This window comes from Cariama cristata, unplaced genomic scaffold (assembly GCF_000690535.1).
Source record: "Cariama cristata isolate BGI_N322 unplaced genomic scaffold, ASM69053v1 scaffold1058, whole genome shotgun sequence".
Lineage (NCBI taxonomy): Eukaryota > Metazoa > Chordata > Aves > Cariamiformes > Cariamidae > Cariama > Cariama cristata.
In genome coordinates, this window is record NW_009629234.1 from 31,447 (window position 1) to 44,275 (window position 12,829).

General features: G+C 47.3%; 1 protein-coding gene across 1 annotated transcript; it reads left to right on the forward strand.

Annotated features, from left to right (window-relative positions):
- Positions 1-5,056: 5,056 nt before the first annotated feature.
- PMEPA1 (prostate transmembrane protein, androgen induced 1) lies at positions 5,057-12,663 on the forward strand. The gene is given in 4 exon segments (XM_009705075.1): positions 5,057-5,154; positions 5,156-5,210; positions 11,723-11,776; positions 11,877-12,663. Coding segments are annotated over 4 exon segments (699 nt in total). The 5' UTR covers positions 5,057-5,113; the 3' UTR covers positions 12,426-12,663.
- The last annotated feature ends 166 nt before the right edge of the window (positions 12,664-12,829 follow it).

A 12,829-nucleotide genomic window follows, 5' to 3' on the forward strand; every position in this document is an offset into this window, starting at 1 on the left:
TTGTCTCAAATAGCTCTCCCTCCGTGCAAAAATATTAATGAATTTTAAACCTGTGGGTGCCAAGTATTTTTGATCATAGGCACTCGAGGAAGCTCCGAGACACACCTTTCCGCAGCCACTTCTGTCGAGCCGTGAGCGTGGTCTTTGGTGGGAAGAGTGGGGTCGGGTGCCCCGGCAGCCGTGCCGGTGAGGTGCCTCTGTGTTGGCACCAGCTGCCAGCCAGCTGCCATTTTCATAAATTTTGGACACTTTAGAGCCTTATTGTCTTGGTGGCCAGGCAGCAGCCCAGTGTGGGCAGCAAGGGCACATGCTGCCTTCATCCAAAAAGCCCTCTGAGCAGGAGAGCGGTCGCAGCCTGCGTGTTGTGGAGTCTGCAGGCTTTGGGAAGCAGCCGCGTCTCCTATCATTCATTAATGTAATGCTGTAATCTGCTGTGAAACCCTTAGTCAAGGCCACATGTGGTTTAAAGTGGCAAGCGAGTAACGAACTTGAAGAATGGGATGTGACAGGTGATTTTACTTGATCACGAATATCCAGTTTCAGGATTGTGAGAATCTGGGCGAAAAATGCTTACTTGCAAAATGGTTGCACGCATGCTGACCGACTGCCAGAGCTGCAGCGTCTAGACAGAAAATACAGAAAAGCAGGTTGTGTCACTTAAATGTGATGTCTGAACCTGTTAGTTTGAAGCGTATTCTGGAATAAAAATGATGCAAAATTAAATCAGTGTGACCTTACTTTGCATTTGGAAGCTGAATATGCCCATCTCGTAAAGCCTAGTGCATTTATAACACTTCCCTTGGGGACAATTACAGAGATAAATGGAATGAGGTCTCTTCTAATTGAAAAGTGACAATGATTAGGAAGCCAAATACAAAATGTGTTGAGTATTTTTTTTTCTTGTTTTGTTGTGTGTGTGTTTTTAAGAATACCAGTAGAGTTATAAATTACGTGCTTTGCAGTTTGGCTTGTTTTTCATTCCCCAAAGGCTTTTTATTAGCATAGCAGCTGAATTGCACTTGTATAATAATGTATTAACTCAAAGTTTGGGTTTTTAATGATCTTTCTTCATTAGTTTGACTGAGTTGCTTGGATAAAATCTTACCGAGTATATGCAGCTACCCAGCATGCTGGGTTTTTTCCCCCTTCTGCAAATGAAGCCCATGAAGACAAGTTAAAACAGAGGGAGAGCTGGCAGAAACCTTGGTGCCTTGAGTGGGCATGAGTCTCTTAAAACTTGAAAAGCACGAATTGAGTGTGTGGGACTTTTTTTTGTTTGATTTGATTTTTATTTTATTTTTTCCAAAGGCTAGGTTGGGCAGCATGAGCATTCTTGGGATTAAAGCTGATCTCAACGTACCTGATGTGTGTGCTCCTAGGCACCGTGAGGCTGTGCTGCTGCTCGCAGGCTGGGCTTGGGGTAGAGCAAAACTCGGGGCACTGGGTGCCCTCTGCTCTGCTGGTGCGGAGGGCAGAGGTTCCCGGTGGGTTTGGCCTCCTGGTGTGTGCATGCAGCATTGGGAAGAAATTTTAATTTCAGCAGCACCACCAGAGAAGATGTGGGAGCAGATGCATTTCTTGTATATGATACTGAAATGTTCAAGCCCTCGTCTGTGTTGCAGGACAAGGGTAGATGTGCTCTGCTGCAGTGATTGAGCTGATTGCTTCCCCGTGCTAACGAAGGGGATCGGAGAAGAGCAAGGCCATTGGCATAAAAAGGCCAAAGTCTGAATGGGGGATGCTGATCAGGTTGTATCATTCAGACACGTTTCACCAAACCCGTTCACAGAATGTTAATTTGTAGCTTAATTGTTCTCCCTCCTCTCACAAAGTGAGATACTAAAATAGCTCTTCTATTGATAAGGCCAGTGTGATTGCCGTAACGTTAGACTAGGTTCCACGTTGAAATATCCCAGTTTAGAGTTTGAAGAGCAAAGCATGATGCATGGCTGAACGCTGCCTTCACCTCCTGGCCTTGCCCTGTGGTCCCTGGGGGGCGTCCAGCCCATCCAGCTGACCAGCTCCAGGAGAACATGGGAGGGAGAGATGGGGCAGGAGGAGCATCCCTGCCAGAAAGCAGCATCCCCTTTGTTCTGGTAATCATCTATGCCTTACTATTGCACCTCTTGGCAACTGTTTTGTAATACCCCAATTACAAGAGTCCCAGAGCCAGAATAAACAGCATTCGGAGCTGGATGGGGCTGGATGAGATGCCGGTGTGTTGTCCCAGATCTTGACAGAATTCCCACCCTCTCTTCTGCTTTAGGCTTTGCTCATTATCTGTCTGTCTGTGTGTGCAGGAAGCTTGGGTTAGGTCGTTTGTAAATGACACGTCTTGTGTGTGTTCCTTCCTAGGAAGGAATTAGGGCAGTGCTTCCTGATGGCCAAAACTTTACCTGTGTCAAAGTACCGTGACCAATTTAGCAAGGCTTGGTTCATTTAAGGGACTTCTTGTCCTAGAAAAGGAACTTTCCTTTACAACTACCTTGGTCTTGTTTTTCTTCAGAAATATAACCTCTTTTAACAGAAAAGGAAATTTTCTGTCACTGGCCTCACTTATATTTTTTTCTTGTGTTTTTCTTACTGTGGCCAAAGCACATGCTGCATTTTGAGGCTAAATTGACTCATCTTCCTAAAAACTTTGGTTGTTTTTTGGTTTTTGTTTTGTTTTTTCTTCTCTGTAATGAATTCTGCAAAAAGCAGGCTCTGCACCCAAGCTGGGTGGCTGCCCCAGCCTGTGGGCTTTGCTACCCACACATGTAGGTGAGGCAGAGGGGCTCTGGGTCAGTGTGCTCTGGGGTCTGCCTCTTCGTGGGTGACCTGGAGAGCCCCCAGGGGAGCGGTGGGCATCCTGTGCCTGGCTGGGGTGCTGGGGCTTCACCCCGCTGGTAGGGTGCTGGAGGTCAGCTGGGATGCTCTGGGTGCAGCTGGCACTAGGACATGCCTTTGGGCTATGTAGGGCCACTGTCCTACATGGGGAGGCAACACAGTAAGAGACATTCTGCCTTTTTTTTTGATGGCTTTGAATCATCCTCTTTTCCCAGCACTTTAAGTTTTGGTGTGTTTGTGCATTTGGTTAATCTGATTTGTGTTTTGAAGAAATGAACTTGTTTCAGCCCCTTCCTCCAGCACAGGGCATCCATGGCAGCTCTCGGGTCTGGTCACCTGTCGTTCCCACGGATGAGCTGTGCCACTGCTTTGGTGCTGGATCATAAATTGTTGGGAACGTGGTTTTTTTCCATGCTCTTCCTGTCACAGTGGTATTCAGGCACCTTGCTGGGGTTGCTGTGAAAGACCCATAGCTCCTCTTTTAAGAAGATGCCGTTAGCTAAAAGGCGTTTTTAAGGCAAAACTCCTTCGCAATGTTTGGCTTTTGATCCCTCTCTTCCCACCCCATATGCAATCTTCTGGTGTAGAGGCAGCTGCATTTTAGGGGTGCTGTAAGTATATGGGCTCCAAGGCACTCATACATCTAACTTTAAGTGACAGATAAGGCTCCTGCTTCCAAGGCATAATTCTGCTTTTTGAAGGTGGCAGGCAGAGCTGGTTAAGCATTTTGGGCAACGGCAGAAATAGCTGCTGTTTAGCAGAATGAGCTCCGAGGTACCTGGCAGCACTCACCACCTGGACTGTTTTCTTGACATTTATTTGCTTTTACTGGCACTTAAATGCCACCTAACAGGAGAAAACTTTCTATAAAAAATAACATTAAATTTGCCTGACTCAGCAGAAGCCACCCCAGCAGGTACGAGCAGTGTGATGCTGCCCTTCGAAGCATGATGGGTCTTATGTATCTACAGATATACGTGTGTGTGCGTCTGTATAGATAAAATACAGATGGCAGCATCCGCGGTAGCTTAGGGTACAGCTTTCCAAAACTGGATTTTATAGCTGTCCCTACTTGAGAAGCAAACAACATTTAAATCCCCAGAACTATTGGATTTTGCTGCTCTGGCCCCTCCTGTACGATGAGAACTGGTCCTGGGCACGGCCAGCTCTGGACGCTGCTGGCACACGGGGGCTTGGGGGGAGCGACTCAGCAGTTCAAGGATTGTGTCTGCTCTCTGGGTGCCAAATGTGTGGAAATAATGACTCCAGCACTGCCTTTACCTCCAGAACTCAGTTTTCCTTAGCTTCAGAGAGGTGTGAGGAATTATTTCCTTAGGAAATTTTAGGAGCGGCTTCTTACTGCCTCCTGCCAGGTGTCTCTGGAGTTAACCGGATAGTCTGTTGTTTGCTTGTTCTTGTTTGTTTGGAGGATTTTTAGCAGTTTTCCTTCATGCCAGTTCAAGCCACTCAAGCTGCCACTGTCAGCTGGCTGAGCCCTGAGCCGAGGGATGTCTGGAGCTCTGGGACATGGCCCCAATGGGCAGCCGCATCGTGCCCATCTGGTGTCTCACCAAAAAGCAGGAGGTCGCCCTGCCTGCGCCCTGCAGTGAATGGGCCGGTGTTGGGGAGAGGGGGCTGCCAGCGCCGGTGCCTGCTGTGCCGTCCCGTGCCGCGGGCTCCCCGTGCCACTCTCCGACCGCCGTGGCAGAGGGGAGGTGTGCCTGGTGCAAGGCTGTGCTCAGGAGGACTTCAGTCTGGTCCTCCCTGGAGGAAGGATTGGTGGTGATGGGAAAAGAATTGCAGGAATTTAGCTTGCATTTAGCTAAATTGTTTCATTAGGATGAATTATGCTGGTTCATGGCTCCATCGCCCTGAGCAAGGCATGCTGAGCTCGGAGATGCTGCTGGTTTTGTACCCAGCAGTGGGGGCATCCAGCATGCTGCGGCTGTGAGGGCTTTGGGAAGTCGTGTCTGCATTGTAGCTTGGAAACACTCTGCTTTGTAGATCGTCTTTAAAGATCCCTCCTAGAGACTCTTCTGTGGCACTGTAAAAGTGAATCAATGAGGTTTCTATTAAGGAGGTAGCTGGACTCAGAGCATGCAGAGCCCATGTAGGCATGTATGAGAGCTTTATGGGGGAAGGATGCCGCGGTGTCATTGGCGTCTCGGCCACATTAATTCTTCTTGTGCTCAATTACATGCTGCTTTTTCTGGTGGCTTAAAGTCTGTTTGTCTCTCTTGCAGCGGAGTTGGAGTTTGTACAGATAATCATAATCGTGGTGGTGATGATGGTGATGGTGGTGGTGATCACGTGTCTGCTGAACAACTCAACACATCAGCCGGCACAGCCAGGGGAGGCGGAGAGATGAGAACCTCTCATCAGTAAGTCACACTCTTCTCTTCCAACGCACATCGTCCTGCGCCGTTTGCCAAGTGATGTGACACTGGGGAAACATGAGAGCCAAAGGCGTTTGTTTGGGTCGTGTTTGCCCATGTGCTGCTTGGCACTGCATGAAGAGACAGCCTCCAGGTTGGCATCATCTTCTGTCTCTCAGTTATTGGGCAGAGGGACCCTTTTGGGGATGCCGCTGGCACTTTAGGGTGCTGTATGTTGTAATATATGGACAGCTATAGCATCTGCCTTTGCCCTGAGCTTTGCAATTTGGACTTTCCATCAGTGAAGTAACTGTACGAGGCTGTTCTTGGTGTGTCCTGTTCCTGAAACCACCATGTACCCTCAGCTGGTTGGGGTGCACATGCCTTGCCCTTAACAGCCCCAAACTATCAGGTCCTTTGGGGACTCCAGTTGGAGAGTCTCAAATGAACTGTATAAAACACATTGCCTGCCTTGAAGAGAAGAGGAAATCCTGAAAGACCTTCTCCAGTTTTCACCAGTGGTGCTGCCATTGCTATGACAGAAGGGTCAGAAAACACGCCAGACAGGCAGAAATCTCTCCAAAGGGGTGCTCAGGAGGTTCTCTGTGCAACCCAGGCTCCCTGCTTCATAAAAGCCTGAGGAGAGACGTGTTAATTGTACCTCTGATGGGGACTTGAGGGGGAACCTCTCCAGCCTCAAGACAGATGTTGGTTTGTGCAGTTTCCTCAAATGCAGCAGCTCAGAGAGACTTACAAAAACCCATAGAGAAAAGATACCACATTTTCTTGGAGGGTGAGCATGTACTATTCACCTCTGCCTACGTGGTTCTGTCTTCAGCACAGGGATATCTTGTACTGATACTTTTAAATTTTTTTTTTAGCATTCACTGTTGAAGGATCTTAAAGCTCTTTAAACGATAGGGCTTCCTCAAGGTCACTGCTTCGTGCTCTCTCCTCTGCAGGCTTCCAGGGCCGGCTGAGCACACTGGTGCTGCCTTGTGGTGGTCTGTGTAGGGCCATGCTCTCTTGTATCAAAACCATGCTCACTGCAGGAAAAAGATCCAATACTGGGATTGCTTTCTTTTTTCTTTTTTTTCTTCTTCTTTTTTTTTTTTTTTAAAGAGAGTGAGTTACCTGACATCTTTTATTAGAGAAGTCTTCAGTACAGCGCTGTTGAAGGCTGTCCCTCTCTCCGTAGTTGCTCTTTTGTCACACATTGCACACAGCAGACGAAGGTCCCTCATCAGGCATTCTGTGCCGAAGGGAGGAAGACAGCCCTTGGGAAGGAGAGCTGTGCAACCAAGCTCAATTAAACCACCCTTCGTTTTGTGGGCAGTGGAGCATGTCTCTGGGGGGCACGGCAGCGAGCTCAGCTCGTGGTCGTCTATTGATGCTGTGCAACAAGATCAAAGTGCCGGGAGTGCACGATTCTGCGTTAAACCAGCTGGTGCGAGGGTGGTGATCGCTCAAGCACCTGTCTGCTTTGGGGATCAGAGCTAAACTCCCTGCACATATCCTGGCTCCTCCCGGAGTTACAGAAATCTTATGTCTCTTCTTACCATCCCGTGCACCCGCTTCCAACAGTAGCAGAACGTGAGCATCCGAGCACATGAATTATTAAAAATAGCAGAAAGATTGTTTTCCCGTTTTCAGATTTTTTACTGTTTTGTCATGTCCAAAATGTTTTACTTGAACAGTACCAAAATGTTTCATTTTACATTTTCAAAGCAAATATCAAATCAAGCCTTTTTTATTTTAATATACTAATTTCTGTTTTCTTAAGTGGCCTGGTTTTTATTTTCTTTAAAAAGAGAAAAGAAAGCTAACATGGAAAGAGAAGAGAAAATCACATGGATATTGAACAAAAATTTCAGGTTGAATCAAAAATTGTTGACTGTAAAAAATAATTACTTTTTCTCCTTTTTTCTTTTTAAATTTTTTTCTCTTTTTTTTAAATTTCACCAGGCCAGAATTTCCAGCCATTTTTTGGCCCAGTCCCCACACCAAAACAGCTCCATTACTTTTTCAGCCTTCAGACGCATCAGTGATTAAATGGCTTTTCAGCAAAGGCTTACCTCTGTGCCTCTGCCAGACCTCAGTGAGGGTCCAGAGTCTTCAAAATCTTTCTCAGAGCTAAGGACAGAAATGTGAATGTACCACTTTGGGATTTTTCCCCTCTTTTTTATAATTCTTCCCCTGTTCCTGTCTGTGCTGCGAGTGCAGCGTTGATGGAGCGGCAGCCAAGCTTCCCTGTGGCCCCAGTGCCCTCCTGATGGGACAGAGAAGCCCCTCGTGTGCTAAGCAGGAAGCTCATTACAGTGGGATCAATCATCATAAATATCTCAAAGGTACCTCCTTTCGCGTTCGGCACAGCATGTCTTTTTGTAGAAAACAGCTCCAGTCTAAACGAGCGCTGAAGGCTGCCAGGCAGAGGCTACGCTGAACTGGATACTGGTTTATGTAATCCGTTAAACTTGCGCTGAACTGGTGTTGGGCTTTTTAAATCCCAAACTTCATTTTGCTGTCATGACCGCAGATGGGCACTGGAGCTGCATACGTGCTTTTCATCTTTTGAAATATTAAAGTAGTTCATCTCATGGTCAGGGTGCTGCTAGGTCTGCTGGAGTTGTCATTTTTGTTGTTGTAACTCAGAAATTACAACTGAAGGAGAAATTAATTTCCCTAAAGGTTTTTTTAATGCAATTCTTGCTAGCAAGGAATTCTTGTATTACATCATGTGTTTCTCCATTACCGTTCTTGCTGAAGTTAAACTCTGCCTCCTTATAACAAGTATCTTTATTTTTCCAGAACTAAGAATGTTTAAGAAATGTTACTAAAAACTTTTTTGCAATAAGAATAGCAGTGTCCCTGCTCCTTTGGAACAGTGGTGCCCCACTCCGCCAAGAAAAAGTGGTTTAAGTGCAATTTCCAAGCATACCTTTGTCCCCCAAAAGGGAAAATAGAAGTCCTCCTGAGGGCTCAGAGACTTAATCTGCACCGTGCAGCTTTACAGAGAAAAATCCCTGACATTACTAAAACAAGTGGTTCTATAGAAGTTGAGGATTGATCTCTAAAAAGAAATTAAAAAGTAATTTTAGGTTCTGCAGTGAGTCCTGGAATGCTTGCAGAGGCTTTTACAGCCATATTGCTCATCAGACAGCAGAATCTCAGCTGTCGTTTCAGAAAACCATAGCTTTCTAGACTCAGCCATTGTTGAGATGAATTCCAGTCCTAAATACTCTGAAAATCAGAGGTGAGTGAGCAGAGCCCCAAGGATGAGGATTTACACTGTGCCTCACGGGGCAGCACAGTTTCACTTGGCTTGGTGGACTGTGTAGCTATCCCACAGCCAAAGCGCGAAGGCTAAAAGTATGTATGTTTTCTTTGTCTGAGGCTTTGCCCTCCTCTGACTACTAATTTACAACGATTTTAATCTCACTATTGAGTTTTTAGGAGAGATGAGCCACTACCCAGATGAGCTTCACAGTAGCATGTGAGGCAGAGCCTTGGTGTCGGCGAGCGGTGAGCGTGCTTGTGGTGGGTCAGCTGTGGGCACGTAAGCATGTTCGGGTCAAGCCCTGGAGTGCTGGGAGAAGGGGTTAATAACTGCAGAGATCCAGCTTCTACAGAAAATGGGTCTTCTGTCTGCTCCTTATCCCATTTTAATGATGTCTCTACTAGTTTGCTACTCTTGCATTTGCCTGTTGCCCAGAGCATCATTCCTGGACCTCATCTGTACAAACATGTACAGACAAGTGAGCCAGAGCTTTTCTTCTAAACACCTGGGTGGGATATTGGGTGCAGGCTTTGGGTGAGTGGGTACTTACGGATAGGGATTATTTTGGATGGCACAGCTCACATGAGGGTGTGTACGTGCCCTCCCCATCGCCTGCCGCAGCGGGAAGCCCCAGCTAAGCGTGGTGATGCTCCGCACGCCGGGAAGCATCGGGCTGCAGCCGCCCTTGCAGGAGCCAGCTGATACCGCTCCTGGGAAAGGGGGAAGCAGATGGGATATTGCCACGGCACTGCCCACTGCCAAGTTAAATATAAAACATCTAGCAGAAGGCAGCGGGGTACTCGCTGCTTAGGAAGTCTGCCACGGGGGCATGGCAAAGTAAATACAATTTTCGGAGTGCTTCCCGCTCCTGCCTGCTGCTTCGGCGTCCTTCGGGATGAGGTGAAGGGCTGGCAGCACTTGTGGCAGTGCTGGAAACCTTCCCTGTGCCCTTTGGTGTCAGCACCGTGGCTGAGTGGCGGGTTAGAGGCGAGGATTTGATCTGTGGCAGATGCAGTTCCTCTTGGGTCTTTTGGCTGCTCGGGGAATTTGGCTGTAGACTATCCCTGCAGGCAAGAAATACATGTAAAATGGACCAGACTAAACAGCTGATGCCTGTGTAAACAGTTGCATATTGAAGTCTCGAGGTTTGTATAAAAAACAGCCTTGCATTGCTCAGGAAGGGCTCTGCCAGCGCATTCATGAGCTGTAGCCGGGGAGGGTATTGCGGCACTTAACCTCTGCTCCAAGGACATGCTCCCTAAAAAACACCAAGAAGGGGGAAGAATCTGGGCCATCTCATTTCCATATAAATCACTGTTCTTCCTTGCACTGGCATCAGGACTGCCTTGAGGTTTATGTGCAGAGCTGAGCTTCGGAAACAGGAACCTGATGGGATTCTCCTCATATCTGATATCACGTGCGATGCCACAAAAGAAAATATATTCCAAAGTTGAGGAAAATAAAGAAGAAAAAGGGAGGAGGTGGGATATAATGGGTGGCTTCTCTGGAGATTTTAACGTGGTGCTGGTGCTGCATTTCGGGCAGTCGGGTGCGTGTTGTGGGATGCCTGGGTGCCGAGGCTCCTGCTGCAGGGCTTGGGGCTGGCTCTGCCCACAGGGGCACCCCTGGTCTCTCTGCTCTTGGAGGCGCTTCTGGGGGGAGCGGAGATGCTGCTCGGCCACTTACTGGGATAGCTGCAAAAGTCTGCAGCAACGTTTTCCCTTGCGTGCCGCAGCCTGGTATGAGGCCAGATGTGCTTTACAGCTGGGTGAGGTCCAGGGAGCATCAGACAGGCGAAATCCTTTCTGACTTCATCAGCGAAGGTGTCCGTGGTGCTGCGGTACCATTGCAGCTTTTTACAGGCTTTCACCAGGGCACCAGGCTGCCTGGACCGCCACCATGGTGGTTATAGAAATAGGTATTTTCATATAGGAATCTTCATAAGGATTGGTATTTTCATAAGGAAAACTTACGGTTTGCTCATCTGGAGAGCCCTGCTGCCTAGGCTGGGCCCAAGAACGGCCTGTGGATGGGACACCTTAAAGGGAAAAAGGAGGAAAAAAAAATCACCCTTGGCATTTTTTTCCACTGGTGGTAAACACTGCTCCCTGTGCCAGAACTGGAGATTCACCTGCAAGGAACTGAGGCGTGACAGCTATTCCAGTTATAAATATGAACCTTCTGGCTTGTTCTCCTCCAGCCCTGCCTGCTGGAGGGGTGTTGCTGTATGTGAATATTAGCAATACTTAAATATTTCAGTTCTTAAGGCGAAAGTGTCTAGGGTCAACTGTGTACTCTCAGAGTATCATCAGCAAATGGGAAGAACCTTTGTTTATTTTGATCGTGAATTGTAAACTAATCTCATGGCTCGGGGGAAAGTGGCTTGTGGCTTTACCGTGCCTGGGGTTGTTGGTGCCTGGGTTCGGATTGCAGGATTGGGGTGAAGCTTGCTGTGTAAGGAAGCCTCTAGACCACAATTCCTCAGCCTGTTGAAGCTAAGGACCAGTTATCCTTTTGGGGAAAAAGTACTCTAGAATCATCCTGTTGCTGCAGATTTCTTTTTTATTTTAACGAAATCAAAATTAGGCTTAACATTTGGTTGTTCACTTATTATCTTTTATTTTCCCATGATTTCCTTGATTGTGTGTATCAGAATGTGGGTGTGAGGTTTTTTTTTTGTTGTTGTTTTTTTGGGCTTTTTTTTTGTATATCTTGTCATTATTTCATGGAGTGTTTTCTGATGTCTTGTGAATCACCCACGGCTCATGGATCACAAATTGAAAAATACTCCTCTGGCATGTTTGAACCAGGGAGAGAAGCATGCTGGGTGGGTGTGGGCGGGAGGGGGGAAGTCTGCAAATGGGAGAGCATTGTTTGCTGGTGGTGTTCTCATCATTCATTCTGCAAGTGATCTATTAAATATAAATGGAGGTGAAAATGGAGGGAAATTTTAATCAGAGGTGTTATTTTCAGTGGTAATATGCTAATACCCTTAGCATATCCCCATAGGATGCCCAGCATATATGATAATAGCTAATGCCCCCACTAGAGCTGGTTGCCTGCTTAGAAGAGGGTGCAAGCTGTGCGTCGCTGCAGGCAGGGCAGGAACGTGTTGACGGCGGCAGCAGCATCTTACCAGGGCTCTGGTGCAGGATGAAACCTGGCACGAGCCGTTTGCAGAAGGAGCGTAACTACTGCTGGCAGTCGGACTCACTCTGCACTCTCTTTCTTTTCCATGCAGGAGGGAAGCCTGTGGCCTTCGGAAAGCACCGTGTCGGGGAACGGAATAACAGAGGTGAGGGCGATGTGGGTGCAGGTACTGCTGCCTTTCGTGCTATCTGGGGCTTCAGCGTCTCACGCTTCTCGCTCTCTTTCTATCTTTTTCTCCCTTTCAGCAGCAAATCTACACCCCGAGACCCAGCGACCGCCTGGCAGTGCCATCCTTTCTGCAGAGGGACCGCTTTAACAGATTCCAGCCAACCTACCCCTATATGCAGCACGAGATCGACCTGCCGCCCACCATCTCGCTGTCGGACGGCGAGGAGCCCCCCCCGTACCAAGGACCCTGCACGCTGCAGCTGCGAGACCCCGAGCAGCAAATGGAGCTCAACAGAGAGTCGGTCCGGGCTCCCCCCAACAGAACCATCTTCGACAGTGACTTGATAGATAACTCCGTGTACGGGGGACCGTGCCCTCCCAGCAGTAACTCTGGCATCAGCGCGACCTGCTATGGGAGCAATGGTAGGATGGAGGGACCGCCGCCGACCTACAGCGAGGTGATAGGGCACTACCCCGGGTCGACGTTTTACCAGCACCAGCAGAACAACAACGGGATGCCCTCAATCTTGGAGGGCAGCAGACTCCATCATTCACAAATCAATGGCCTTGAGAGCACAACTGCGTGGAACAAAGAGAAAGAGAAACAAAAAGGGCACCCCTTTTAAAAAAAAAAAAAAAGGAAAAAAAAAAAGGAAAAAGCAAGAAAGTAAATGAAACACTCTGCACTTCTCATTAAAAGAAAAAGGAGAGAGAGAGAGAGTTGAGGAAGATGAGCAAAGGAAAAAAAAAAAAAGCCCTTCCCCATCTCTCCATGTATAAATATTTACTTGTTATGTCTGGTCTGAATGCACAAGCCTACCAAGCTTGCAAAAACATTTCTTTATTGAGCTGTGTCTAGACGTTTAAAAAGGAAAAAAAAAAAATCAACTGTAGTCCTTTTTTTTTGTTTCTAGTTGAGCTGTGTGTGAATGCTTTTTTTTTTGTTTGATTATTTCACTTATCTTTAAAGACAAAATATTTGCACAAAAAACATTTTGTTTAAAGATCTGCAATATAAATATATAAATAT